This window comes from Euwallacea similis, chromosome 19, assembly GCF_039881205.1.
Source record: "Euwallacea similis isolate ESF13 chromosome 19, ESF131.1, whole genome shotgun sequence".
NCBI lineage: Eukaryota > Metazoa > Arthropoda > Insecta > Coleoptera > Curculionidae > Euwallacea > Euwallacea similis.
The window spans coordinates 2128968-2153381 of NC_089627.1; the positions used below are offsets into that span (position 1 = coordinate 2128968).

Sequence of the window (24414 nt, forward strand, 5' to 3'; positions counted from 1 at the left end):
GTAGTCAAAATGTATTTTTTTTATTTGTAAATTGGAAATAAATCTGACAGTTTGTGATTTAGATACTTGAAATTGCCTCTAAAGGGATTTGTAAGTGCGGTAATTTTATTTAAAATATCTCTTTCAAGCCAATTGATAGGTCAACTGATAGGCCCCCAACTGTGTTTTGCTGAGATACAAAAAATCGACTTAACTATGTTATTAGTGCTGATAACTTTTACTTTTTCACAAATTATGATGCCCTGAACTCTTCTACATCTAACAAATATCCTATATTAAAAAAATTAGTATCGATAACAGTTTTCGGGATATTTTGAGTAAAGTACATTTTGTTGTTTTCGGGGCCTACCTCATAATGTAGCCAATAACTTAATTGAAAATATGTCGGAAACGGTTAGAGATACGGTTTTTTTGCAACTTTTCATTTTGGTGGAGAAATGTTCAGAGTAATAGAATTCGTAAAAGTAGTGATGGTTAACGGCACTGATAAAAAAGTTAGGACGATTTTTTTGTACCTCTGTAGGGCCCAGGTGGCGCCAGCTATCCACTAGTTTGGAACAGAGATTTTAAATAAATTTTTAGAACCCAAAATCTTCCTAGAAACAATTTCAAGCCGGTAAAGTAAAAACTATAGATTTATTTGTAGTTTACAGAAATATAAAAATGACTTTCGCACCCTGTAGAATGAATACAAGCAACTTTTGTACAAGGCAAGTTAGGACACGTCGCTCTATTTGTCCTCTGTAGCCCCCAATACTCATTTGTACTGTTGTTCCTGGGACACCGGGTATAATATTTCTATGAACACTGAGAAGCCACATAACAAAGACAGGAGCTTCAAAGATAAAATACGGAGTCAGCAGGAAACGGTTTAAGCTCGTATTACCGCTCTAACCACATATTATAGAGCGACGGGGATTTGGGGCGAAAAACTACACGCTGGTGGTTCGGTGCTAAGTAACATTCTCTACTCGAATGACAACAAAAAAATAAAAAATATGAACCTACCTTTAATCCCCTCAAGCAACGAGTATTGTTGGTGTGAAATTAGGCGACAAATTGAGGCATTCTGTGAGATGGAGGCGCACCCAAGCTCAAAAACCAACACAAAGGCAACACCGTTTTTTATTCCCCGTGAATGTCAACCAAAAGCACGAAACAAATCGTCACCGTAATGTCCCTATGGACAAAGCAAACAAAACTCGTTCAAATGGCGTTATCATCAAACATTATCGATAACAGACGATTTTGCCTACGAGTGGCACATTCATATTTACCTTCGTTTCTAAACCCCGCTCACAAACATCACCATCATACCACGAACTGCAGTATGTGTATCGAACAAACATGCACGGCCGGAAGAAGCGCTTTTGTCTGAAGAAGAATCCACCTCCGAATCGCCGTTATTGTCATACATTAGCGTGAGATTAATTAAATAAAAAGTGTCCGTTGTTGAAAGTGTGGGGGCACGATTACTTTACTAGATTCGGAGCTAGAGCAGGACTGACACTCATTCATTGACTGGAAAGGGGCGCAAGCGCTCCGGTTTACGTGTGCTGCCTCTACGTGGACGCTCTCTGGGCTCTAATAAGGGTCCCGGACTTTTCGAAGGGATGGGGTGAAATATGGGAATAGGGGAGCAACTTTCATCACTTAAGTGTCCCAGTCCAGGAGGCACCAGACACCTCTCCGTCTGGCTTGAGCGAAGGGAGTTAGTTTGTCACCCTTAAACGTTCACCTCACACACAGGCAGCAAAGACATTTGAATATTATTAGTCACTTGCCCTCTTTTCACAAGAGTGGTTTGGACAAGTGTGCAGGTACAGTTATGTCCTTTGCACACTCACAGATTGTTGGTACATACGCAGAATTATAATTGAGGGTGAATACGGTGCAAAAATCAGTCAAGAGCAGATCTAATTGCGAAATTATTGCTGTCCAAAAGAATCATTTCCATGGACGCTAAGAAAAATTATATTGTGCCCATGGAATTTATCTTACCAGACATTTAATAATTTGGCCCTAAATCATTTAAGCGTGCCCACCGCAGCTCAAGTACAGGATTCGATTTTCCTGATAAATTCGCGAATGATGTAACAGTAAGGGCGATATATCAATGTCCTGGTAACCAAGATAATTTCCTTGGAAGTGGATTAGCCAATGCTCTCCTCTGAACCTATCGCCTCTATAGAAATTATCTGGTTGGTAAACCTACCAAGAGTTTGATATATTGGCCTTAGGCCTACTAAGCCTTGCCATCTTGCCAGACATGTTTCGTGAAATCCGACCAATGCCCTGCCTGGAATTCGTCATTTCTATGAAAAATATATCGTTGGTAAATTGACTAGGAGTTTCATAAATTGGTCATTAATGTCGCCATATAAACTCCTGATAAGTTTGCCAACAAGATAATTCCTATAGGAACCATGAAATCGACACACAGTCCGGACGTTAGATAATCTCTCGATTTTCATAAAAAATGACCTTCCAGAAGGTCTTGGCAGAGATATCTAGATAGATGACGCTCTCTCGCAAACTAATAATATATGCGAAAGAAGGATCATCTACAATACGTGATAAATCGCTTCTTCGATTAACTAACAAAATGTACGATTTCAATAAAAAATTGGAACTAAATAAAGTTCCGTCATCTACTACAATGTTGCAATATGTCGTTCTTTGGACACCCAGAGACTACATAGTTTCACCCATTTCACCATCCATCCTTCGGCCTTCCGCGTCTGTTACTGTACTCTCTCTCCTTCCTGCGGGGTTGACTCGAGGAGCCAAGTCAGGACTCGGGAGAAGGCTTCAGGGGCCACCACGTAGAGGTGCGGACAGGTCTTTGACCCCCAACCATATTCAGGCTAGGTAGCTCTAGGGAGAAGAAATTATCAAACTGTTTACTTAAGCATTAAATTACTTAATGGTTTATTACAAAATTTCCTCTGACTTCTTTCCCATCGCAATATTTACCCACGAACAACAATGGACAAGGCGCAATGCTAATTTCTACCATAATTTCTTAAACATCACATGAGCACGCATTTTTTAAAATACGTAGTTTTAAAGCATTTCACAACCATCTAAATGAATTCATAAATCACATTATCTCCCTGAAAATGTATACATTATGAACGTCTACACGTGTGTGTCCTCAAGAAGCTTCCCTAATTACTTCTAAGTTACTACAAAAATGCCTTATTACCATAGCTTGCGACAATCTGTGCGATAATGATTGTATCGCAGGAATACTACTAAACACCTTATCTGTTTTAGTGTCTGGCAACTTCAAGAATGAATTTTTCCCCTATATAAACGTTTTTCATGCAACAAAGTAAATACTTAAATTTGTCGATATGTTTAACGCACAATGTGGTAATAGCTCACTGAGTTATGGTTTCAGTGTGGGAAACACCTGTAGTGGTGGAACCACGGTTTTACTCTTTATGTCCCTAGTTGACTCATTATTGAGGAATACTTGTGAGGTGTCAGACACACAAGGTAGGATTACTCCTAAAAAGGTGCCAGGTAATAGCTTTTGCTAGCCCGCCAAACCAAAGCCTTAAAGCTTTAATGTCGTTGCAGACTCTAAGTATGACTTTGTTGTCATCGGCGCAGGCACCGCAGGTTCGACAATTGCAGGAAGACTCGCTGAAATTAAACACTGGAAGATTCTGCTGCTAGAAGCAGGAGACGATGAACCAGTGGGCAGCCAGGTTAACCACCCCATTAGGGTTCCTAACACTATAATACATCTTAAGTGCTCTCAGGTTCCTTCATTTTTTACCAACTACATAAACTCTCCAATTAATTGGAACTTCACCACTGAGGCTGAACCAATTGGATGCCAAGGCTTCGAAGGCAAGCGCTGTTCCTGGCCCCGAGGAAAAGTGCTGGGGGGAACTGGAGTTATCAATGGAATGATGTTCTTGAGAGGGACCTTCAACGACTATAAAAGATGGGTGGATGCTGGAAATACTGGTTGGAGCTATGATGAGGTCAGAAACTTATATCATGGAGTATGACCTGTTAACACAAACCCAAAGTAGATTCTGCCGGACTTTAAGTCATATGAAGATAATAGAGATCCGCAAATAATAGACGCAGATTTTCATGGAACTAAAGGCCCGGTGAGTATACAGAGATATCCTTACCAACCACCAATGGCTTGGGACATATTAAAAGCTGGCGAGCAAATCGGTTACAATATTAGCACAGACTTGAACGGTTTTAACTTCAATGGATTTGGAGTGCCCCAAATGAACAGCAGGTATTAATAGAGCTACTTAATATTCTTCAGTAAATAATTCACTAGCGTTCAGAGGTGGTGTTCGTCTGAGCATGGCTAAAGCCTTCATACGCCCTCAGAGAAACAACCCAAATCTGCATGTGATGCTTAACACTACTGCAACAAAAATAATCATAGACCAAGAGAAACGTGCTTCTGCGGTGGAACTTGTTTATAACAACAAGACTTATTCGGTCAATGTTGGCAAAGAAGTGATAGTGTCCGCTGGAGCCATACAAACACCTCAGGTGCTACTTCTCTCTGGAATTGGCGGCAAAGAGATGCTAGAATCTGTGGGTATTAAGCAAGTTCATGATTTACCTGCTGTGGGAAAAGGAGTGCAAAATCACGTGTCTTTTCAACTGACTTATAATTTAGACACGCCTAAAAAAGATATGTTGGACATGAGGAGTGTTTCCCAATATGTGCATGATCAGAGTGGGCCCATGAGTTCTACTGGATTAGCGCAAGTATGGTCTAGTAAAGTTGTAAAGTTTACGTAAATACAATAGTTTGTCCCAGACTACTGCCCGAATACACTCAAAGTACAGCGTTCCTGAAAATCCAGATATTCAGCTTTATTTTGGGGGGTTTATCGCTAAGTGTTCGCCAGGCTTGGATTTGGATGAGAAATCCAACGTCAAAGAGCAAATATCAATTTTTCCCACTTATCTTCATACTAAAAGCAGAGGGTACGCATCAATACCTTAAGTGCAATAATTCTCCTATCAAAAAATTCCTCAAGTTAAGAGTGCCCTGGAACGATTTGTAAATATGATCATTATTTACAGTCGAACTTAGATGCAACATACGTATTCAACAAACAAACTTTGTTTCAAAACACTCTTCACCAGGAATTTTTTGAACGCATCCGTTACAAAGAGTACTTTTGTAGATACATAGGGTTACATTCCAAGGATCCATTTGCAGCTCCAAAAATAGTAGCCAACTATCTTACACATGAACAGGACGTCAATGGACTGATTGCAGGAATAAGGATCGTGCAAAAGCTTGTAAATACCACCATACTGCAGAATAAGTATGGCCTGAAGTTGGAAAAAAAGCCTTATGGATCATGTGCAGACCTGTATAGGCAAGTTTAGTCCTTAAAATAGAAAATATATGGACAAAGCAGCGAAACTCCTATTTTAGGTGGGACTCTGATGATTTCTGGACTTGTGCAGTGAAATTCGAAACAGGTCACGAAAACCACCAAGGAAGTTCGTGTAAAATGGGCCTAAGATCGAACCCAGAGGCGTGCGTCGACCAGAGGCTTCAACTGTACGGTATTGATAATATAAGGGTAGTGGACGCCTCTGTATTCCCCGACCTACCCTCGGCCAATCCTCAGGCAACCATTATCATGGTTGCCGAAAGGGGGGCTCGGTTCATAAAAGAAGATTATTTAAATAGAATAGACCGTAAATGAAATTGCACTATAATAAATTGGTTTTGGGCACTGAAAAGAACAAATTGCAACTAACGATGCAGGTATTTCGGGGTTTTCCGGGAGGTAGAATATTTTATATTAATAAGGTTCATATGCAGTTATAAAGTTAAGCTTTAAAAATATCTGGGATAGGCATATTATGATAGGGATGGGAAAATCTCAATCTTTGATTAGGTTTCTTTAATCAATTTTTGATTAGCATTCAGCTTACTTTTAAATTCACCCTGGTAGGTTAAATGTTTCGTCTATTTATAAGCATTATTTAAACGGACCTGGTATCCATTGTGTGTGGCACCATCTATTAATGGATTATGGAATCTTAGAAAGCTAATTTTTTCTGTGTTATAAATTTATTAGTTTTAATTGAAATATTAATAAAGTGTAATTGTGCTTTCTGTAAGCCAAGTTTTGGCTAAATGGACAAAAAATGGGTCTTTAAATTAGTTCTTCATTCGGTAATTTGGCTTTTCATATGAGCATATAAATCACTAATCCCCATTTTTCTGTCTCTTGTCACTTGTCATTCCAATCACAAATGCCAATTACCAATCAAAGCCAAAGTTTGTTTTTAGTTGTATTTGTTTATTATTAAACCATAAAATAACAAAAAGATGAATTAAAAAATGAACAAAACCACAAATTTCTGCTGTATTTGCCTCAAAGAAACGTCAGATTTCGAATCTGCCACAGAGCAAGACTCGGACGGAGTCAAATATAGCGAAAAGTTGGCTCTCTGTGACCCCACACAAGTAAGAAGACATCTGTTTATAGGCATTATTTTGTTTGCTTTAAATTTTTACAGGAATGGGAAGATAATAATTTAAGCCTCTGCAACACCTGTCTCATAAACCTAGATGTAGTTTATAAATTTATCCACTTATGCAGGAAAAGTTATAAGTTGCGAAGAGGAAATCTGCAACTGCAGGAGTCTGAGCCACAAAAGAACCAATTAGATAATGAATCATTTACTTGTTTTACTTGTAAAAAGGTGTTTAAGAAGAAGCGATTCCTAAAAAGTCATATAACAAGGACCCACTTAGCCAGTGATGACAGAAAGAAAGATACAGGTAACTTCACATGTTTGAAACATTAAATTTTTTACAGATATCTCAGAAAAGTATTTTCTACATAAGCATTAAATTGCGTATGTTTGCCTTAATATAAGCAATCTTGTAAACCTTATGGTATAGAAGAACCTGTAAATTTGTTGCTCCCTGTATAAACTTGCTACATAAAGAATTTTTGGAGTTTTCATAAAGTTTTGCACATTGGTCAAAGGAATTTCTAATGAGAAGTCACAGAAAATCCAGTGAATATTGCACTTGACCTTAATATATGGGAAAATATTAACTTGCTTTCTAGTTTCCTTGGCTTCTTGCAGTTACTTTAGTCTGTTAAACATAACTTACAAATCACATATTATTCCAGATTCTGACCCACCTATTGACTCTAAAGTCCTTCCCAAAGAAGAAGACATTAATCTTCATGAACACTCCAATCTGACAATAAAGAATGAAGGTAGCCTTAAAGAAGAAGCTGAAGAAGTTGGCCACTACAGTGATTATTTTCCAAATGAAGATACCTATTCTAGTGATGAAGATGAAAAACCAAAACTTCGGAAATCCAGAGCCAAAAAGTCAAAGAAACCAGATTCATACACTTGTGAATATTGTGGTAAACAGTTCAACAGGCACCAGCATTGGTCTGCCCATATAAGGTCAAAGCACACATTTGAAAAACCTTATAAATGCAAGCTGTGTGAAGCCAGTTTTACCACTTCACACAGCCTTTTAGTGCACAAAAGAAATCACAACAATGAAAAACCTTATATTTGTAGTACCTGTGGGAAGGGGTTTGTCTGTTCTGGAGATTTATTCCATCACAATAAAATACACTTGAATAAGAAGGAGTATGAGTGCAATGTGTGCCAAAAGAGGTTTAACACCACCAGCATTTTGAGGACTCATAAAATAGTGAAGCACACACAACCGCAAGATTGGAAATATATTTGTGTGTTATGCGAAAGACGGTTTCCCATTAACAGCTCTTTGGCTTTACACATGAAGAGACATACTGGGGTCAAAGACCATCCTTGTCACATTTGCGGCAAGAAATTCTTTAACAAATCAGAAGTTACTAAGCACATATTAAGCCACTCAAACCAGAAAAACTTTAAATGTCATTTATGTGAAGATAAAGAGTACAAGAACAAGGAAGGTTTGAACAAACACCTGAAGATAATTCATGATTTGGGCACGTGGAAAGCTCCAAAACTGGAAAAAAGGTTTTTGTGTGTGTTGTGTCCTAGAAGGTTCACCTTTAACAATAAACTGCAGAGACATTTGCTGACACATACTGGAGAAAAACCATATAAATGTGATTATTGTGAAAAGAAGTTTAGCGATACTTATTATAGAAAAAATCATATGAAGAAGGAGCATAGTGAGCATTTGGATGAGGATGGGAATATTAAGTATTTGGAGTCGGTTGTTTCCAATAATTTCACATAGAAGATTGTCCTCCCAATTAGTCAATGGAAAGAGGAATTCTTGGAAGTTGGTGTTGCATCAAAAGAGTCGAGTTTAAGTAGTTTAATTATATTTTTAAGTGTGACATACATATTATTTATTTAATAGGAATTTATTACCAAATATTTGATTTATATAAAATATTTTTCACATTACATTAAAGTAATAAATAATTGATTTTTATTATGTTCCTATTATAAACTAAAATCTCTTGCTCAAATTCAACACAAATTTCAACTGTTGAGGGTGTAAAGCCCAGTAAGTTGTTACGTAGGTACTTAATTTAAATCCGAAAAATGAGGAGTAAAAATTTTATTAGTGCCCCATGAAGATGAGAAGAATAAAATAAATAGGCATCAGCTCAAAATTAAACGGATCAATGAGATGAAAACGATACTTCCAACTCAATTCTTTTAGGGAAAATAATAGCTCATTAATTTTAAATTGGCCTATTTATTGAATAAGTTTAAAAACCGGAAAATTATGGAGGTGAATCACTCTGCAGAATTTAATTTTTCATAGCTTCTGCAATAGTACAAAAAATATGATGTGAAAGATGTCTCAGGATATTTGAATATATCCTGGGACACTCTATTTTTAATTTTGGGAAAACAATAAGAAGCTATCTACTTGTGAATCAAAAGCTTCTTCTTTCCAAACCTTATTACATTAAATAAACACACTTACCAATATTGTAGCTGTCTCTTCTTACTTTTTACCTAACCATTAAATATGCAAACTGAACAAACTACATGAAACAAGCAAATTCATATCATAAGGCACTGTTGCATTCATTTCCCATTAACTTTAACACATTTTGTCATTGACATCATGGGGTATCACAGCAATTCAGGTATAGATTCCTGTTTAGTTAAAAGTAATTTAGCAAGTTGGGCCTCATTCCCATAAAACTTATTCGCCCTATTTCCGTTTTGGTCGAAATGGTGAATGACTCTTAAGTTCATTTCGGTCGCTCTCATGCAGTGTAAATCATCACCGTTAAGGAGAAACATTTTAAAAAGGTTCCCTTTATTTTTTACTTCTTGCGTTAGTAGTTTAGGTATATCATTGTCTACTCTTATCAGGGGGATGGTTTTTTGGGACCTTTTGCGAGCTAAAATATTGCTTTTTGTGAGGAAGCTAGAACAAGTTAAAAAACCTTACCAGCCACATAATCTTTCCCATAAAATGAGATATATTTGTAGTCTTCTCGGTCAAAATGACCGGCCATTTTAGTCACCTCTATCTGCAGTATTTGGGATATTTGAGGATTGTATTGTCTGAATGGGATGGGCGAGAAAATTTGATAATTCTCTATGGTATTCATTCGCACCTTTAATTGAAACACTTACCTCAGTTGCACAAAAGTAACAAGTTAATGTGAAATAGTACAAACCCTGTTCAAAAAATCTACGGTAATGTTAGCCCAAACGTCCAAAACCAAAGTTAAACTATCCACGCCGAACTTCTTCAAAGCCAAATCCACTACTGCAAAATTCAAGGCTTTATTGTCTTCAATCTTCAGTACGCTTTTACTTTCAGGAAGCCTAATTGAGAGCCACCCGATTTTAACGTCATCACTACTATGCCGGGTAGTGGCGACTTTGACAAAATTTTTTAGCTTGGCAAAGGTATCGTCAGGCCCTAAAAATCTTCTTCCTTTTTTCCCTCATTTAGTAATACCATTCAAGCTAACCCTGGCTCTCAGTATTGTACTGATATAACAGGACGAGAAGCAGAAAGGTCTTTTCTTTTTTTTCCATTATAGAGGCATCATAGCTCAATAGGAAATTGAAAACTTGAAGTACTTCAGTTTCCTGCACTGGTAAGACAATGGACACCCGACTGTTTTCGGTTACATAGGGGGCAGGAACAAATTCGACGTTTCCGAGAGGTTTACAAACCTCAAACCTTAAAAAAGCATTAAAGTCAAATTAGCAATTCTTTTTTGTTTATCCATAAGGAAGTGTGCAACTGCAGAATGTTTTAAATAGTGAACAATTAATGAATATGGAACGAATTGGGAACAAAGATGTGTAATGAGAAATAGATATGATTTGAAGATTTAAATAAAACTAGATTATTACAGAAAATAATAATGATGTTGTAACAGCCCTTAAAAAGACACATAAAATACAAAGCGCATCAACCTTTTTACTACTTCTTTGCCATTACTCAAATCGCGAAATCCCAAGTCAAGGATATAATCAAGCCCTCGGCTCAGATCAAACGATTTGTAACCATTAACCAGTCGCCTGAACTCATAAGCCTTGGGATATTGGTCTTCCACTTGAGCTATTACTTGCTTTAAAATGTTCTACAATAAAAACATTGTTTATATAATAACGACAAGATCTTACATAATAGATGATTATGTAAATACTTAATCAATTATTATCACCTGTATATCTTGGAGCTCAGGTTCGGAATGTTGACGAATTACGGTAAAGTCATCGGGAAAGAAAATGTGGCTCAAATTAAAATAGTTCTGACGAGGCATATCAAAGCGAGTTGCCGGTATAGAGCCAGGCCTTTGCCCAGGGGGCCATGACTGGGTTAAAGTTTTAGATAATTGAGTTATTTGTTTATTGTAAGTTTCCAAGTGTTGCTTAAAGTAATAAATATATTAAAATAAATTATTAACCCAAGGAACACTTTATACTTTAAGAAAATAAGCATTGAGCCTGAAAAAGTCATCATTAGCAATTACTGGACGCACAGTGACGGCGTTGTTAAATTTAAGATCTGTGCTCAACTTCTTTAAATGCTGCGCCAGATCAAAGTGTTTTAATTTATAAGAAAGTACACTTTGTCCCTAAAATTGAGAATTTTTAGCTGGGCAGCACAAAGACCTTACTCCTTAAATAAACCTGAACAGAAGTTTGGCAAGACAAGCCTAAACTATGGTGAATACAGCGCCCTAAATTCTCACTATAATCGTCTGAAACGGCGTTCATGATGCACCATTCTAAATGCTTTCGAGCTGCCTTTAGAACAGAGTTGCTTATAACAATCCCTGCATCTACAAATTATCATTTTCAAATACTGTATAGAAATTTAAATAAGAACACACTATATATTCATTTTGATTTCAAAATATGAAAAATATTTGTTGCTTCTACTTAGAACTTACCCAAATTACAATAGCTGCTGTCTAATACTGGTGTCCCTAAAAATACATCCATACTAATACTAATTTTGTCCACAATTTCTCTTAGTCTGTGGACATTTATAAATGTATAATCATTGGAAAAAAAGTAATAGTCATAGTCATTTGCAAATGTATCTGCCACATATTTGATGACTTGGAAAGGTCGGTATTTATTTCTTGCATCTGTAAATCCTACTAATCCTGAAAGAAATTAATTTTGTTAGCTAGAGCTAGAGCCAGATCTACTGTTTTACAAAAAAGCATTAAATACAAACTCAAATACTGGATATCCCAACCAAGTGGCTTTTGTGCCTGCAAGTTTTTTGTTGACTACTTCTTTGAAACAAAATTTTTAAGGTACTTTTATGATTTAAAACTACATTTGAGTTTAGATAAAATGTAAATACAATAGCAAAAAAGTTATAGACATAAGGAACTCGTTTGGGAGACCTGCTAGGTAAGCTTACCAGTAAGATTAAATTTGGTCTTAAGCTTATACTGGGCAGTAATAAAAAACTTAATTTTATTCACCACATGTCCAATAGTCTTATTTATATGGACAGCCTGGGTGTTAACTTTGTCCTCGGAGGTAAAAATCCCCACAAACAATTTCTCCTTTATTCCCAATTCTGTTGAGTAATACCTGGGCCTTACAAAGTTTGATTTGGTTTCGCCTCTGGGTTTTTCAGGCAAAATTCGTGGCTCAAGCTTATTAATTGAACTATTGATGATTTCTTGAGCAAGTCTACTGTTCACCTTAAAGGGATTTTCGCTGGTGTCGCAGGAAATGTCTAGATTAGTGTTTATGAAGGTGGATACGTAAAGGCCTATTAGAATACCCAGAAAAAGGTAGATGTTTTCAGAAATAAACTTTTTACTTAGTTTTAACATGGTGCTAAAGAGGTTAGTTAAATGTTAGAAATATTTATAAGTGATTTGTTTGGAAAGAAACATAATTTGCAGGAAATATTAAAGATTATTAAATATATGTCAGAACAACATCAAAATATATAATTTATGTTAAAACAGATAATATTAAAATAAAAAAATATTTAAATAAATATGGGAATTTGGTGCCATGTCATATATTTTTAAAACTGATATTGATTGATCGTGACGTTAACATCTGCTGTTTCTATCTCTACTATAAACTACCCAGGTAAGAAAGAGATAGAATGATATAGGTAGCTACAGTCCGCTAGAACGGTCTTATATTAAACGTAAAAAACTCGGGCTCCTTTAATTATTATGTAAGGTTGGTTACATATATTTGGTTAAATTTTAAAGTAGGACACAAATGATACATTTAAATTGCATTTAAATTGAATAATCTATAGTTGAGTAGTATGCCAAGCCCATCATCTTGAGTAGGTTTAAGGAATAATCTTTTGCCTGTGGTGTTTCACAATATAATCATGAAATACTAAAGATGAAAGGCAACCGTCTTCCTAAGTTACGATAGCGCCATCTATCAGGTAGCCCCAACATTAAAGTTTAAGATCATTTTTATGGAAATAGATGTTCTGCTCAGATTACGCCGTTTCAATGAACATTATTTTGCGGACAAAGTTACCAGGAATTTGAAAGACCCGACTTACAGCCATATGTATCAAAGTCCTGGTAAGCTTACTAACCGGATATTTTCCATAAAAATGATGAATTTATAAAACGGATATTGTCCAACTTTTCCCCTTTTAGGAAAATATCTTCTTGGCAAGGTTATCAGGACTTCGATACAGTGCGACTGAAAAAAAAACACTAGATCAATGTAGTTGCAACTTTACCTGGAAGACAATTTCCATGAAAATTATAAAACTATTAAACTTACATAGCAAAAACCCCTTTGTTTTATAAGAAAATATATTCTCAACAAATTGGGACGTGGACTAATTCGTTCTGATGAGAAAACTATAGAAATGGTTTATACAGGGTGTCTCTAAAAGGTCTTTACAACGCTTTACCATAGGTTGCTGAGATCAAAATAAAACGATTTAACCACATTTGCCTTAGTCCAAAAACTGATAATAACCGAGCTATAGGGTGGCAAAGTTGAAATGTAAAATTCAATTTTTAGCTATAATTATTAAATGGCAAGAGGAAAACTCATGAAATCTTCTACAAGGGGGTTTTTCGGGATGAGGAATTCATATCTACAAACAAAATTTCGGTAAATCGCAGAGGATCCCACGTACGCGCATTAGGTACTGGTTTATGTCCTTCAAACTTTTTTGTTTTTAACGGTAAATCAGTTTTGGGATGAAAAAACGTATTTGCGCGGTATTTTTGCTTAAAAAAGGTATACCTTAATCAAGTCGCTAACTGCAATCATTTTCGAGAGAAACGCTTGTAAAGTAAATGGAAAGGAACGTAATTTTCTAAATTTTTATTTTTTAATATTAGAAATAACATTAAAAAATTACTTAAGTAACTGTTCAAAATGCCCACCATTTACACGCACACAAAAATTAATGCGACGAATAAAATTAACCCCTGTTGCTCTGTTGCTGTGTTGCTGTGTGCCACCCTGTAGCTCGGTTATTATCAACTTTTGGACTAAGGCAAATGTGGTTAAATCGTTTTATTTTGATCTCAGCTACGTATGGTAGAGCGTTATAAAGACCTTTTAGAGACACCCTGTATAGTAAGGAAATCCCATCCATCTACAATTCCTGCTGAAAACGAAACGAACTGCCGACGCATCCCAGAGCCCGAATTCGGGGAATACCCGATTAAATTTCTACATGTAGTCACTGTTGCCAGAATGTGTTGATAGAAATCGCATAGGCCATGTACCACTTTTTTAATATAAATTAATTCACAATATGTGTTTTAGACGTGTTTAAATTACAATAAACCGTTGGCTCAGCTGCATGTATAACTTACACCTAAGGAGGAAAAATAGGGATATGTGGGCTACAATCACTTTCTGAATGTAGATAAAGATGAAGATCTCTGAATGACCGCAGTACCACACAGATTCACTGTTTATCCTGATTATTGTTGCGAAATTTAATTGGGCAATCGATGCAAAGTTCTGTTTCGAGCGGGGCTAGTTTTACAGATCAAGAACCAGTCAGAACCAAAAATGCAGCTACTATGATGTGCGGTATCTACATTCTTAACGCGTCTAACAAAACTTAACAGTCAATATAATTTTTTTTTTATATCAACTCCATATTACTTTGAAAATCGAAAGAATTTCACTATCTTATTTGGATTCCTTAGAGGTGAAATCTATAACGCACACGCAAGGATAAGCGATTTTTTAGTATGATAATTTTATTAAGCTTCTATAATAGCTTATAAATTATGTATGGTTTCTGCTAAAACGATTTTGTGGATTCAGCTGTGTTCTTGAACTTTTATTCCTCAATTTACATAATTGTGTTTATCTTGGAATTCGGGATGTGTCAGCCTCTAATTGCTGACTTTGGGATAAGTATAAAGGGCACAAAGATTATGTAGTTATGTTACTTTTTGATACATATTGGCCGTCAAGGACATTATGGGATGCGGTCGGAGCAACATCATAATAACGACAGTTAGTCCCAGATTTATGACCTCGCGAATATATGCCAATAGAAGCAGGTTATTCGAAAATAAAATTAATCACGACGTATTTTTATGTGGACCCAGTGATTCAGCTTCTATTAAAAAGAGAGCAAAAATATTAAATTGTGGGTCATTATGCGGGGAATGTATTTCCGAAGATCAAAGTATTCTTTGTTGTGCCGATATAATAACGATCCATTTTTGAATCGGATTGTTACTTGTGATGAGAAATGGATCCTATATGACAATACCAGACGTTCATCGCAGTGGTTGGATCAAGATGAACCACCAAAACATTGTGCGAAAAAAAATCTTCATCAAAAGAAGCTTATGGTGTCCGTTTGGTGGTCCAACGCAGGTGTCATCCATCACAGCTTCATGAAATCTGGTGAATCGATTACGGCTGATGTCTACTGCTGACAACTGACCGAAATGATGAGGCAACTGACGGTTAAGCAGCCAAGATTAGTCAATCGAAGCGCACCGCTATTGTTGCACGACAACGCTCGGCCACGCACCGCACAAGTCACCTTGGCCAAGCTACAGGAGTTGAAATTGGAAACTCTTCGTCATCCACCGTATTCACCCGACTTAGCACCCACTGATTACCACTTCTTTCAAAATTTGGATAACTTCTTGGTAGGGAAAACATTCAACTCTGACGAGGCTGTCAAAGCTGCCTTCCAAGAGTTTATCGACTCCCGGCCCGCAGGCTTTTACAGCAGGAGAATTAATGAACTTCCCGTTAAATGGCAGAAGTGTATTGATAATGGTGGTGCATATTTCGATTGACAATAAAAACATTTCATATGAAAAAAAAATGACTAAAGTTTCAATTCAATTCTACTCATTTCATACTACATGACTTAATACAACGGGTCGACCGCTGCTTGGCGATCTGTTAATTTTTACTCCTTATGAAACGTTCTAAAGACATTAAAATGATAAACATCTGAAAAAGGAATAATGGTAAAATTATATATAATATTTTCAAACTTTGCTCATCTGATGAAGACCTGAGGAATGAACTAATTACAACTAGTTCCAGAGCCTGGAACACCTTGTATATTTGATGTGAAATTTTAGAAATTTGTTGTACAGTTGTGGCCTCTAGCGATAGAGTTGAAAATTATTTTCTGCAATTTCTCGCGTGGAATTCCTAACAAAAGACTTTTCTGCTTTTATTTCTTCCAGTGGTTTTTGATATACAGCTGATGACCATTGCTACTTCAAAATTCATTGGCGCAATAGCTTCATTGGTTCATTTCCGCGATTTCAATCGCCAAAAATGTCCCTTTACTGAGGGAACTTTACTAGGGTTTGTAGAGTCATCAAAGGCAATTCCCCTTCGCTACTGTTATCTAACAAATAAAGCTGTAAATTTTGCGATATTTACTGTGAAGCTTTCATTGGGCCCGGTTTTCATTAGACACAGTTCTGAAACGCGAATTAGCAGAAATTAAAAAAAATGCAGGAACGATGCAAATTGGAAAACGCAAAACCATCAAAAACGCCAATTTACATAGGTGGCAATACCACCAGGGATTTGTTGTGGGAAAAAAAGGATTATTCGTTAATTCTAATTAGAGTCTTAGATAAACCCAATGTAGAAGTGTTAAGCGTTCCTGAGAGAGATGTTAAAAGGCGATAGGAACGGTAACCCTAAGAAACGCAGTTTTGTTGCACATTTTTGCATACGCGCCCGCCACTACAATTTGCCTATACAGGGGAACTAAAGATATCTCTATGTATATCTTCATTGATTAATGATTGGCTAGATATCTTTTTCAATGAATGAGAAAATTAAACCTTCGCGAGGGGGGATTTCTAGAATAGGTTCGCCATGTGTGCGCTAGGAAATCCACACAAATGTGGTTGGGAATATCATTAAATCTAGACGTCATCCACTTGAAAGCTTGGAAATATCAAACTAAGAGCGTTTGATGTTTAACAGCTATTGTAAGGAAGCTATAGGCGCTGACCACTATAGAAATGCTTACTACACTGCATGCGGCGCATTAATATTCCGATTATGTTGCTAAATTTCGTAATATTAATATTATTGTCCATTAATAAATTGTTTTGCTTGTAGCTAGTTAAATTCTGGCGGTTAAAAAAAAATTACCATGAAATTACCCGATAAACAAATTATCGAAATAATGTATGCAGGTAACACCTAATTGTTTAAGAATGAATCCATAAGCGTTCAAAAAAAACGGCCATGCGTAGATATAGGTAAATTGTCTCAAAAATACGTTGGTACCACCTGCTGGTGAAAGTTTTCAAATTTAGACTTTTCTGTAATTTTCAGGAATTTTCTTCTTGAAGTATTCAACACGAGTAGAATAAATCGAAATATTCCAACTCTGGGGAATATCGACCACAATCAAGCTATTTTGCCCTGACACTTATGTAGATGTTTCATTCTCAATAACCTTGCGTCTGCAATTTTGACTTAATTACGCCACTGACTATCTATGTAACACTCGTTATTTCTCTTAACCGAACGTGTAGAACGACGTGTAATTAGTAAAAAACCAATAAAACTCTGACGCATATAAAATGTTCCATCGTCCAATGCGTCTTGTGCATATGTAAAGAAACAACTACAATAAAAAGGTGAAATGTTTCTTAAGCTGCAGGGCCTCGTGATAGTCATTTTTGGTGTTTGTGCAGCTGTACATTTGCGTAAGTACTGCATCGCCTGACCCTTCTTCTTACAGGAATACGATTTTCATTGCAGCACCTGAAATCGAAAAATGCTCAAAATCGGACCCAAACTTTATCGAATGCATGAAGAGGACCATAAGAGACACTTTAGTATTTTTAAAAAATGGTAACGACAAATTTTCCTATAAAAAAAGTGGTAGCCAAAATTGTTTTATCAGGCAACAAAGAGCTGGGATTTTCTACAATTGACCCATTCTACGTGGAAAAACTGGAACTCATCGCCGATTCCAAGACATCAGTGAAGCTCAATCAAAAATATGAACACATTTACATGTATGGATTCACCACTTCTGAGATTAGAAAATTCAGGTGAGTAGGTGCCTGTGCATCCTATGAATCCTCCATTTCTACAAACCACTCAATGCAGCTTCTTGTTTCTAGTTTAGACTATGGTGTCCCTGGAAAAACTCCATGTAAGTGGGAAATAGAAATTTACACCCCTGCATCAAGAATGGAGGCGGACTATGAGTTGAACGGCCAAGTTCTCTTGTTCCCAATTAATGGAAAAGGAAGATGTAACGTCACATTAGGTAAGCAATTCGGTAATGATACCTGCTTTGTTCGTGGCAAATCAGATGTTTTTAGAGCGTCTTCTAAATAAACACGTTGCACAGTGTGAACTGTACACCAAAAAGGAAAAAACCCACTTGAGGCTAAAAGACTACACTATAGAAATGACTGCTGAAAGTTGCCATTTCGATTTCCCCAACCTAATTCCAGGCAACGAACAAATTTCCAAGGAGGTTAGTAAAACCGTAAATGAAAACTCTTTGGAGATATTCAAAGATGTGAAGAATGGATTCGAGCAGATGCTATCAAGTTTGCACCAGAATGCGGCCAATAACGTATTCTCAAAGATTCCCGAAGAAGAGCTCTTTGGGGCTTGAATTTTAGTTTTGCAATTGTATAATAAAGTTTCCCGCTGACTGATTATTTGTTGATTAATGCATGCAAAATTGATCGTTAATAGTCAACTTTAACGCTCAGTTATTTGACTTCAGTGCATAAAGCAAGTTTTGTCATCTGTCTTTGTGCTTTATCTCATAGTCCTGTCACTTTCACCGGGTTTGAATTTTCGTCCAGCAATTTTCCTATGAATGGTAAGCTGCGTTTTTCGAATAGCTTCTATTTCAAATTGTAATGATGAATTACTTTATTTACTAAATTCAAAATTACGTTTTTATTTCAAGAATCATAACCAACATCGCACAGAGTCATGACTGAAAAATATTGTGACTAACGCGTAAATTGAGAGGCGATTAATAATCTCATCCCTCGAAACGCACGCGCGTGGTTCACGTGTCAATTATTAATGGTGTTCATTAATTCACTTATATGTTAAACACCTATTAGGACTAATTTATTTACCGCATTTTTATTGAAACTGTAATATTTGCTGACGTAAACTGAAATAAGCTGTTGTCATAGCAATGTATATAGCTATTAGGTAGCTATGTGCTGAATGTGATTGATCAATATTTGATACGGCAAAAAGATGTCAGACGCCCTGGTTACTGAAAAGCTTTTATTATCCGAAACAGTGGAAAACAGCAATAAAAACAATACTCTGGACATCTTTAAAGGACCAAGGTATGGAAAATGCTATCTAGGGATGTGAAGCCCAGAGAAAAAACTACTTTGATTATTAGCACATCACTTATCTAGTCAAAGAACTCATGTAACTGACACCTAAAGATGTCCTCCTCTTGTAGAATGACCAAAAAATTTCTCAAGAACCACTGCAAGGAAAATCGCCTTTATCAAACTCCGTATCTAAATGACGTCCTTTACCTCCATTTTAAAGGTTTTTCCTTTATCGAAAATCTGGAAGAATATACTGGACTAAAGTGCCTATGGTTAGAAAATAACGGCCTAAAGGAAATAAGTGGCCTAGGCAAGTAATTAATAAAAACCAAGAATCTTGGTAGGTATTCTCACCAACACACCATTACCTAGACCACCAGCAAGGCCTAAGAAGCCTCTTTCTGCACTACAACCTCATAAAGAAGATCGAAAACCTGGAAAACTGTCTTATATTAGACACCCTCAATCTCTCTCACAACCAAGTGAAAACAATCGAGAATTTGGATTGCCTGAAGAGCCTACACACCCTCAACATCGCCAACAACTACGTGGAAAGTCTTGAGGACTTTGAGCACTTGGAGAAGCTGCTAGAGCTCTCGGTGCTCGATTTAGCCAACAACCACATTGATAACCCCTTGATAGTCAAGACATTAGGACGGATGCCTGGACTGAGGGTTTTGAATTTGATGGGCAACCCTGTAATCAGGAAGATACCGGCCTATAGGAAGACATTGATTCTTGCTTGTGTATGTTGTTGTGTTGGCTTAGGATTCGGTATGAGTTTAGAGATTTTTAGGCTCATCTTCAATATTTGGATGACCGTCCAGTGTTCCCAAGAGAAAGGGCATGTGCAGAGGCTTGGTATATTGACTAATTTTCGCCAAATTTAAACTAAGGCAATTGATTTTGCATATAGGCAAAGAGGTGGCATAACAGAAGAACACGATGAAAGAAAACGTTGGATTGATAGAGAAAGGCAAAAGATAATGGACAGTGTTAATGGTAATAAGGTACTATGTTCCTTACACGATCCTATGCAATCTCTGTATAGCTCTCATCAAAATGAAGGACGCTAAACGTGCAGTTCGGGACAATACTCAGATCCTGGATAGTGGTTTCTGCACATCAGTGGGAGACTCCGAGAGCGAACCCGAAAGTTTGTCTCACCCCAAATTGGATAATTTCAATCGTATTGAAGCACCTGGTATATTTATCAAATTATCATAATATCCTGCGAATAGAAGTTCCATCATTTGCAGGGAATTCTGCAATGGATAACGGCCCTGATAATGAAGAACCTTTCTTAGACAAAGAAAGAAAGGTAATTTATGGACGAGATGTAGCAGTAGAAGAAGATGGCAGTGGAGGGGATGAGACCAGCTCTGCATCTTCAGATACTGATTCCGACGGTGATTTTATGATGGACCGACAAACTATTGAGAATCATTCTAACTCTCGCAGCAGAATTTTTGATTTTTCAAGCAAAGGTGAGATGTTGTAGACTTTTTACTGCTGCTTTAAAGCCAATTTATTTTTATTGGAATAGCGCATTATCTATGAGAACACTGATTTAACAATTTTTTGCTCTATTCCAGCTCCTTTTCATAACCAAAAACGCCTGGTTGAAGAACTCGAACCTCGGCCTTGCACGAGCAAACAAGCCATAGCTGAAACCGAATCTATAGATGCTGATGAAGAAACGAAGGTAACAACTCGTGAAAATCTTAAAGCCGTGTTGACAACCAACCTAGACATTGCCAAAGGAGACTTTAATACGTCCCTTCCAGAAACTACTTCAAGTGGCAGTGTAAATGAGGGAAGAATTAAGACTCAAGTCTTAGAAGATCAGGGTGCTTTGGCAATAGAATCTGTTGAAAATCTCATGGATAAACCTGAAGCCAGTAATGGTTCACAACCTGAAATAAACAAATTCGAAGATCTAGAGAATCTGATTTATCAAGAAGTACAGACTGGAAGAGTTGATGATGAGAGCGTGGATAATATTGAAAGAAGTGAAGAGCTGAAACTTAACGCTAACACCTTAGAAGAAGATGTTAACGTAATTAAAAAAAAACATGTAGACCAAATAGAAGAAGCGTCTGCTCTATTAAGTGAACCAAGCCCACTCAAACCAAAGACCTTCTTCACGATCTACCGGGATCAAAACTTAGAAGATGGATCAGAGGACAGTGATGACAGTGAAGCAGAAGAAAGTGACAGTAGCAATAAAGAAGATGAAGAAAAAGTTAGCATCAAGAGGCAGAGCGCATTTGCATCAATTGTTGATAAATGTGAGGCAATCAAAATGAGCTCTATGGAAGTGCAAGAGGGTGACTTTACCATCTCAGTGAAGGCCGAAAAAGAGCTTCCAGTATGTCTCTTGCGCGAAGATAGCAAATGTAAAGAACTTAATGATGTTAGTTATAGACAGTTGCTAAATTTGAACATAAAAATTCCCAATCAAAATCGGATGACTTTACAGCTCGCCGACTGTAAAAGGAATAAAGAAGAAGACGAGTGTAAAAGTGGGATTGGCGAAATGCTTCTTCAGTCTAAGAAAGAAAGTAAACCGGAATCTGAAATAGTGTCACCGAAAGATATAAGTGAAGAAGAGGACAAAGCACTATGCGATCAGAATGATACAGTTAGTATTTGCTATGACATCACTTATTCTGAGAGGGATATTGTAGTATCTGACGCAAAACACCCCATGATTTACAATGTTCTGAAGTTCTCCAAGAACCGTCAAGAACATGAAAACACCGATAGAGTTATGAGCGAGTTACAGCAGGATGAAGAAGAAATTATAAAAGTAGATAATTCTGTGGTGGTCAACAATACTATAGGTGACGTTAGGGAAGGCATGTGGGAAATCAACAAGAAATTCGAAGAATTCCAGGAGAAGAATCGATGTGCTAGACAAGATATTATCGACAATTATAATGAAGCTTTGGAAAAGGAGATTAAAATAATTGATGAATTTATAGAGCTGCAGAAGGATAGGCCTAAGAGAATCTTCCTGAGCAAACCGCTAAGGAAGCCTGAGGAGGAAATAAATGATAAATATTTAAAAAAACATTTCAATGACATGGGGATGTATTTGCCTGAAGATGTAGAGAAGCAAGGATTGATTTTTCAAAGGGGTGACGTGGTAAATAGCGTGGAGGAAAGTACGGTTGCGGAGATTGTTGATAGTCAAGCTGAAAGGCAACTTTTAGCCGAGATGGAAACTTTGAGGAAAGTTATTGAAGGGGAAGAAAGGGAGACAAAAAAGAGTGACCTAGACAAGAAGAAGGAATTAATAAAGACAGAAAGGGAGAAGATAATTGAAGAACATTTTTTGGAGGACATACGCTTGGAAGACGATGCTGATGATGCTTTAATGGAAGAAACAGCAACTATCTGTAGTGTAAAGAGGAACGTGTCGCGTTCTTTGGAGATGCAGTTGGCTCAAGAGAGGAATAAGATTGAAAAGTGATCTCTTTCTGCTTAACATACATATTTGTATCTTTTTTGCACTGATAATAAAGAACGAACATAAGTCATCGGGAATATTGTTTACAATGGTCGCTCAAGGACATACCAAAGATAATTAAAAAAAAATCCTAAACAGCTTTGAAAAGTCAAAGTTGAAGAATATCAAATGTGATTTAAATAATATTAAGCTGTCGGAGTAGAATCATCATCAAATTTACCTGTCTGCATTTTTAAAACTGAAATTGCGGTTGTAAATGACGAAAAAATGGAGATCTAGAGGTTTTTTGAATCGAACTACATAATTAGTACAATTAATATAAAAATCCCGTAGTCCTGATACACGTGTACTTTTAGAAAATTAAAATGCGTCGTTGTTAATGAGTAGACAAATACTTAATATTCTTAATGGGTCCACAAGCCACACGAAGCTGGTTGTAATATTGTGCGTCTCACGTGAATTTACCCATAAAACCGCAATCATCTGATTATTTGATTATCAATTAGAGCAAAAATAGAGGTAATTGTGCGAGAACTAAACTTATATTTAAACACTTAGACATTAGCCTCAGTTATTAATAATCAATTTTATAAATTACTGTGGCCCTCAAAGCTCAGAACCGCCATATAGTTAGCAATAATTTAAAACAGACAAATTACTTGAGATGGATAATTACAGATTATCAGCTATTATCGAAACGCACTGTAGCAAAATTTTGATGGGTAGTTGAGGTGGGTATTTAAAAATTAAGACGAACTTTGATCCCGACGTTGAGGAATGGATAAATTCATAAGTATTCTCTTTGGGTTCTATCGTAAATTTATACCGCAGGTTAATACTTAAACAGCATTTTGCGTACGAATAAGCTTTGTAGTCACAGATGTATCCCACATATCTTTAGAAGCACTCTTAGTTCAAGTATGTGCTATAAATTCAGGGACCGTCCAATTCGGAGCAACATCAAACAAATAAAAAAAAACTGCTATTTCGATTCAGTTGGTAACTCTTGTTGAGATTGACTTCCTATGTGCAAAGATCATTTCAAATATTTGAACAAGAAACACTTTCGTTCCTCTTTCGTTTCTTTACTTACAAAATTTTGAGTAATTTATTCTCCTTTTATTGTCCTTATTTTACTAAACTTGCCCCGCATAACAAAACTCCTTGTTCCGTATTAATGGATCTGACAGTTTAAGATAATTTAAAAAAAATCAAAATAATTCCAAATTCCAAAAAAAGCAAGAAATGAAGAGTCGCTTCTGAAGATACTCAATAAGTCTTGCCTCGCCATGGAATAACATTCGAAGATCTCCTGAATCGGAAGCATATGAGAAAGCAAAAAATTAGGTCAAAACTCAGATTAGTTCAGGGAAGTTTCTGAACAATTCAGCAACAATTTCTTTTTATTCGGGTTTAAGGAATTTTGGACCTAACGGTGAAACCACATTTGATTCTCACGAAGATTATCTGCTGCACCTAGTGAGCCTACCCGAACTTCCACAATTTGTCTCTACACAAATCTATGAAGTGCCCAATGGATTTATGTTTAAAATGATTCATGTTTAGATTGGTGCGGGTTAGTTCAGGTTATGAAAGTTTCGGAAGATTCTTGAGGGGATGTTTGTTGCACTTATCCAGAGATATAGATTGCAT

The 24414-nt window shown here is 36.6% G+C and overlaps 6 protein-coding genes across 8 annotated transcripts in view; 4 read left to right on the forward strand and 2 right to left on the reverse strand.

Moving 5' to 3' along the window:
* Positions 1 to 1557, reverse strand: part of Liprin-gamma (liprin protein kazrin) — a 36118-nt gene extending 34561 nt beyond the window's left edge. For 2 of the 3 annotated variants that reach the window (XM_066399468.1, XM_066399464.1), the window contains exons 1-2: positions 1278 to 1557; positions 1009 to 1180 (exon numbers count right to left, since the gene is read on the reverse strand). The gene's annotated coding sequence lies outside the window, so the exon portion shown is untranslated. The remainder of the gene's footprint in view (positions 1 to 1008; positions 1181 to 1277) is intronic. The other variant, XM_066399465.1, reaches the window with a different exon arrangement.
* A 1587-nt stretch (positions 1558 to 3144) lies between these two features.
* On the forward strand, positions 3145 to 6095 carry LOC136415027 (glucose dehydrogenase [FAD, quinone]-like). Its single transcript, XM_066399377.1, has 8 exons — positions 3145 to 3531; positions 3589 to 3719; positions 3774 to 4001; positions 4053 to 4273; positions 4326 to 4761; positions 4814 to 4983; positions 5187 to 5384; positions 5444 to 6095. The coding sequence occupies exons 1-8, from the start codon at positions 3360 to 3362 to the stop codon at positions 5718 to 5720; spliced, it is 1833 nt and encodes a 610-aa protein (XP_066255474.1). The 5' UTR covers positions 3145 to 3359; the 3' UTR covers positions 5721 to 6095.
* A 159-nt stretch (positions 6096 to 6254) lies between these two features.
* LOC136415026 (zinc finger protein 557-like) lies at positions 6255 to 8455 on the forward strand. The gene is made up of 3 exons (XM_066399376.1): positions 6255 to 6490; positions 6544 to 6808; positions 7170 to 8455. The coding sequence occupies exons 1-3, from the start codon at positions 6365 to 6367 to the stop codon at positions 8249 to 8251; spliced, it is 1473 nt and encodes a 490-aa protein (XP_066255473.1). The 5' UTR covers positions 6255 to 6364; the 3' UTR covers positions 8252 to 8455.
* A 77-nt stretch (positions 8456 to 8532) lies between these two features.
* Chpf (Chondroitin polymerizing factor) lies at positions 8533 to 12456 on the reverse strand. The gene is made up of 10 exons (XM_066399375.1): positions 11888 to 12456; positions 11403 to 11621; positions 11140 to 11291; positions 10932 to 11084; positions 10671 to 10877; positions 10420 to 10586; positions 9966 to 10180; positions 9666 to 9913; positions 9434 to 9602; positions 8533 to 9383 (listed from the first exon to the last, which is right to left on the reverse strand). The coding sequence occupies exons 1-10, from the start codon at positions 12309 to 12311 to the stop codon at positions 9109 to 9111; spliced, it is 2229 nt and encodes a 742-aa protein (XP_066255472.1). The 5' UTR covers positions 12312 to 12456; the 3' UTR covers positions 8533 to 9108.
* Positions 12457 to 17500: 5044 nt separating this feature from the next.
* On the forward strand, positions 17501 to 18654 carry LOC136415101 (protein takeout-like). Its single transcript, XM_066399513.1, has 5 exons — positions 17501 to 17660; positions 17716 to 17808; positions 17861 to 18011; positions 18084 to 18232; positions 18288 to 18654. The coding sequence occupies exons 1-5, from the start codon at positions 17597 to 17599 to the stop codon at positions 18587 to 18589; spliced, it is 759 nt and encodes a 252-aa protein (XP_066255610.1). The 5' UTR covers positions 17501 to 17596; the 3' UTR covers positions 18590 to 18654.
* Positions 18655 to 19197: 543 nt separating this feature from the next.
* dtr (defective transmitter release) lies at positions 19198 to 22764 on the forward strand. The gene is made up of 8 exons (XM_066399799.1): positions 19198 to 19292; positions 19415 to 19596; positions 19659 to 20032; positions 20083 to 20147; positions 20203 to 20288; positions 20338 to 20475; positions 20546 to 20773; positions 20882 to 22764. Exons 1-8 carry the CDS (start codon positions 19198 to 19200, stop codon positions 22762 to 22764), a joined length of 3051 nt encoding a protein of 1016 aa, XP_066255896.1.
* Positions 22765 to 24414: the final 1650 nt, after the last annotated feature.

Excerpts from the sequence above, each read along its gene's own strand:
- LOC136415026 (XM_066399376.1), top strand. The coding sequence starts at position 6,365 with ATGAACAAAACCACAAATTTCTGCTGTATTTGCCTCAAAGAAACGTCA. Across the intron at positions 6,491-6,543 it reads CTCTCTGTGACCCCACACAA|GAATGGGAAGATAATAATTT; the intron begins GTAAGAAGACAT and ends AAATTTTTACAG. Across the intron at positions 6,809-7,169 it reads TGACAGAAAGAAAGATACAG|ATTCTGACCCACCTATTGAC; the intron begins GTAACTTCACAT and ends ATATTATTCCAG.
- Chpf (XM_066399375.1), bottom strand. The coding sequence starts at position 12,311 with ATGTTAAAACTAAGTAAAAAGTTTATTTCTGAAAACATCTACCTTTTT. Across the intron at positions 10,181-10,419 it reads GGCAAAGAAGTAGTAAAAAG|GTTTGAGGTTTGTAAACCTC; the intron begins GTTGATGCGCTT and ends TGCTTTTTTAAG. Across the intron at positions 9,914-9,965 it reads GTACAATACTGAGAGCCAGG|GGCCTGACGATACCTTTGCC; the intron begins GTTAGCTTGAAT and ends GAAGATTTTTAG.
- dtr (XM_066399799.1), top strand. The coding sequence starts at position 19,198 with ATGTCAGACGCCCTGGTTACTGAAAAGCTTTTATTATCCGAAACAGTG. Across the intron at positions 20,289-20,337 it reads GATAATGGACAGTGTTAATG|CTCTCATCAAAATGAAGGAC; the intron begins GTAATAAGGTAC and ends ATCTCTGTATAG. Across the intron at positions 20,476-20,545 it reads CAAATTGGATAATTTCAATC|GGAATTCTGCAATGGATAAC; the intron begins GTATTGAAGCAC and ends CATCATTTGCAG.
- LOC136415027 (XM_066399377.1), top strand. The coding sequence starts at position 3,360 with ATGTTTAACGCACAATGTGGTAATAGCTCACTGAGTTATGGTTTCAGT. Across the intron at positions 3,720-3,773 it reads ATGAACCAGTGGGCAGCCAG|GTTCCTTCATTTTTTACCAA; the intron begins GTTAACCACCCC and ends AAGTGCTCTCAG. Across the intron at positions 4,762-4,813 it reads GTTCTACTGGATTAGCGCAA|ACTACTGCCCGAATACACTC; the intron begins GTATGGTCTAGT and ends AGTTTGTCCCAG.
- LOC136415101 (XM_066399513.1), top strand. The coding sequence starts at position 17,597 with ATGTTTCTTAAGCTGCAGGGCCTCGTGATAGTCATTTTTGGTGTTTGT. Across the intron at positions 18,012-18,083 it reads TCTGAGATTAGAAAATTCAG|TTTAGACTATGGTGTCCCTG; the intron begins GTGAGTAGGTGC and ends TCTTGTTTCTAG. Across the intron at positions 18,233-18,287 it reads AAGATGTAACGTCACATTAG|AGCGTCTTCTAAATAAACAC; the intron begins GTAAGCAATTCG and ends AGATGTTTTTAG.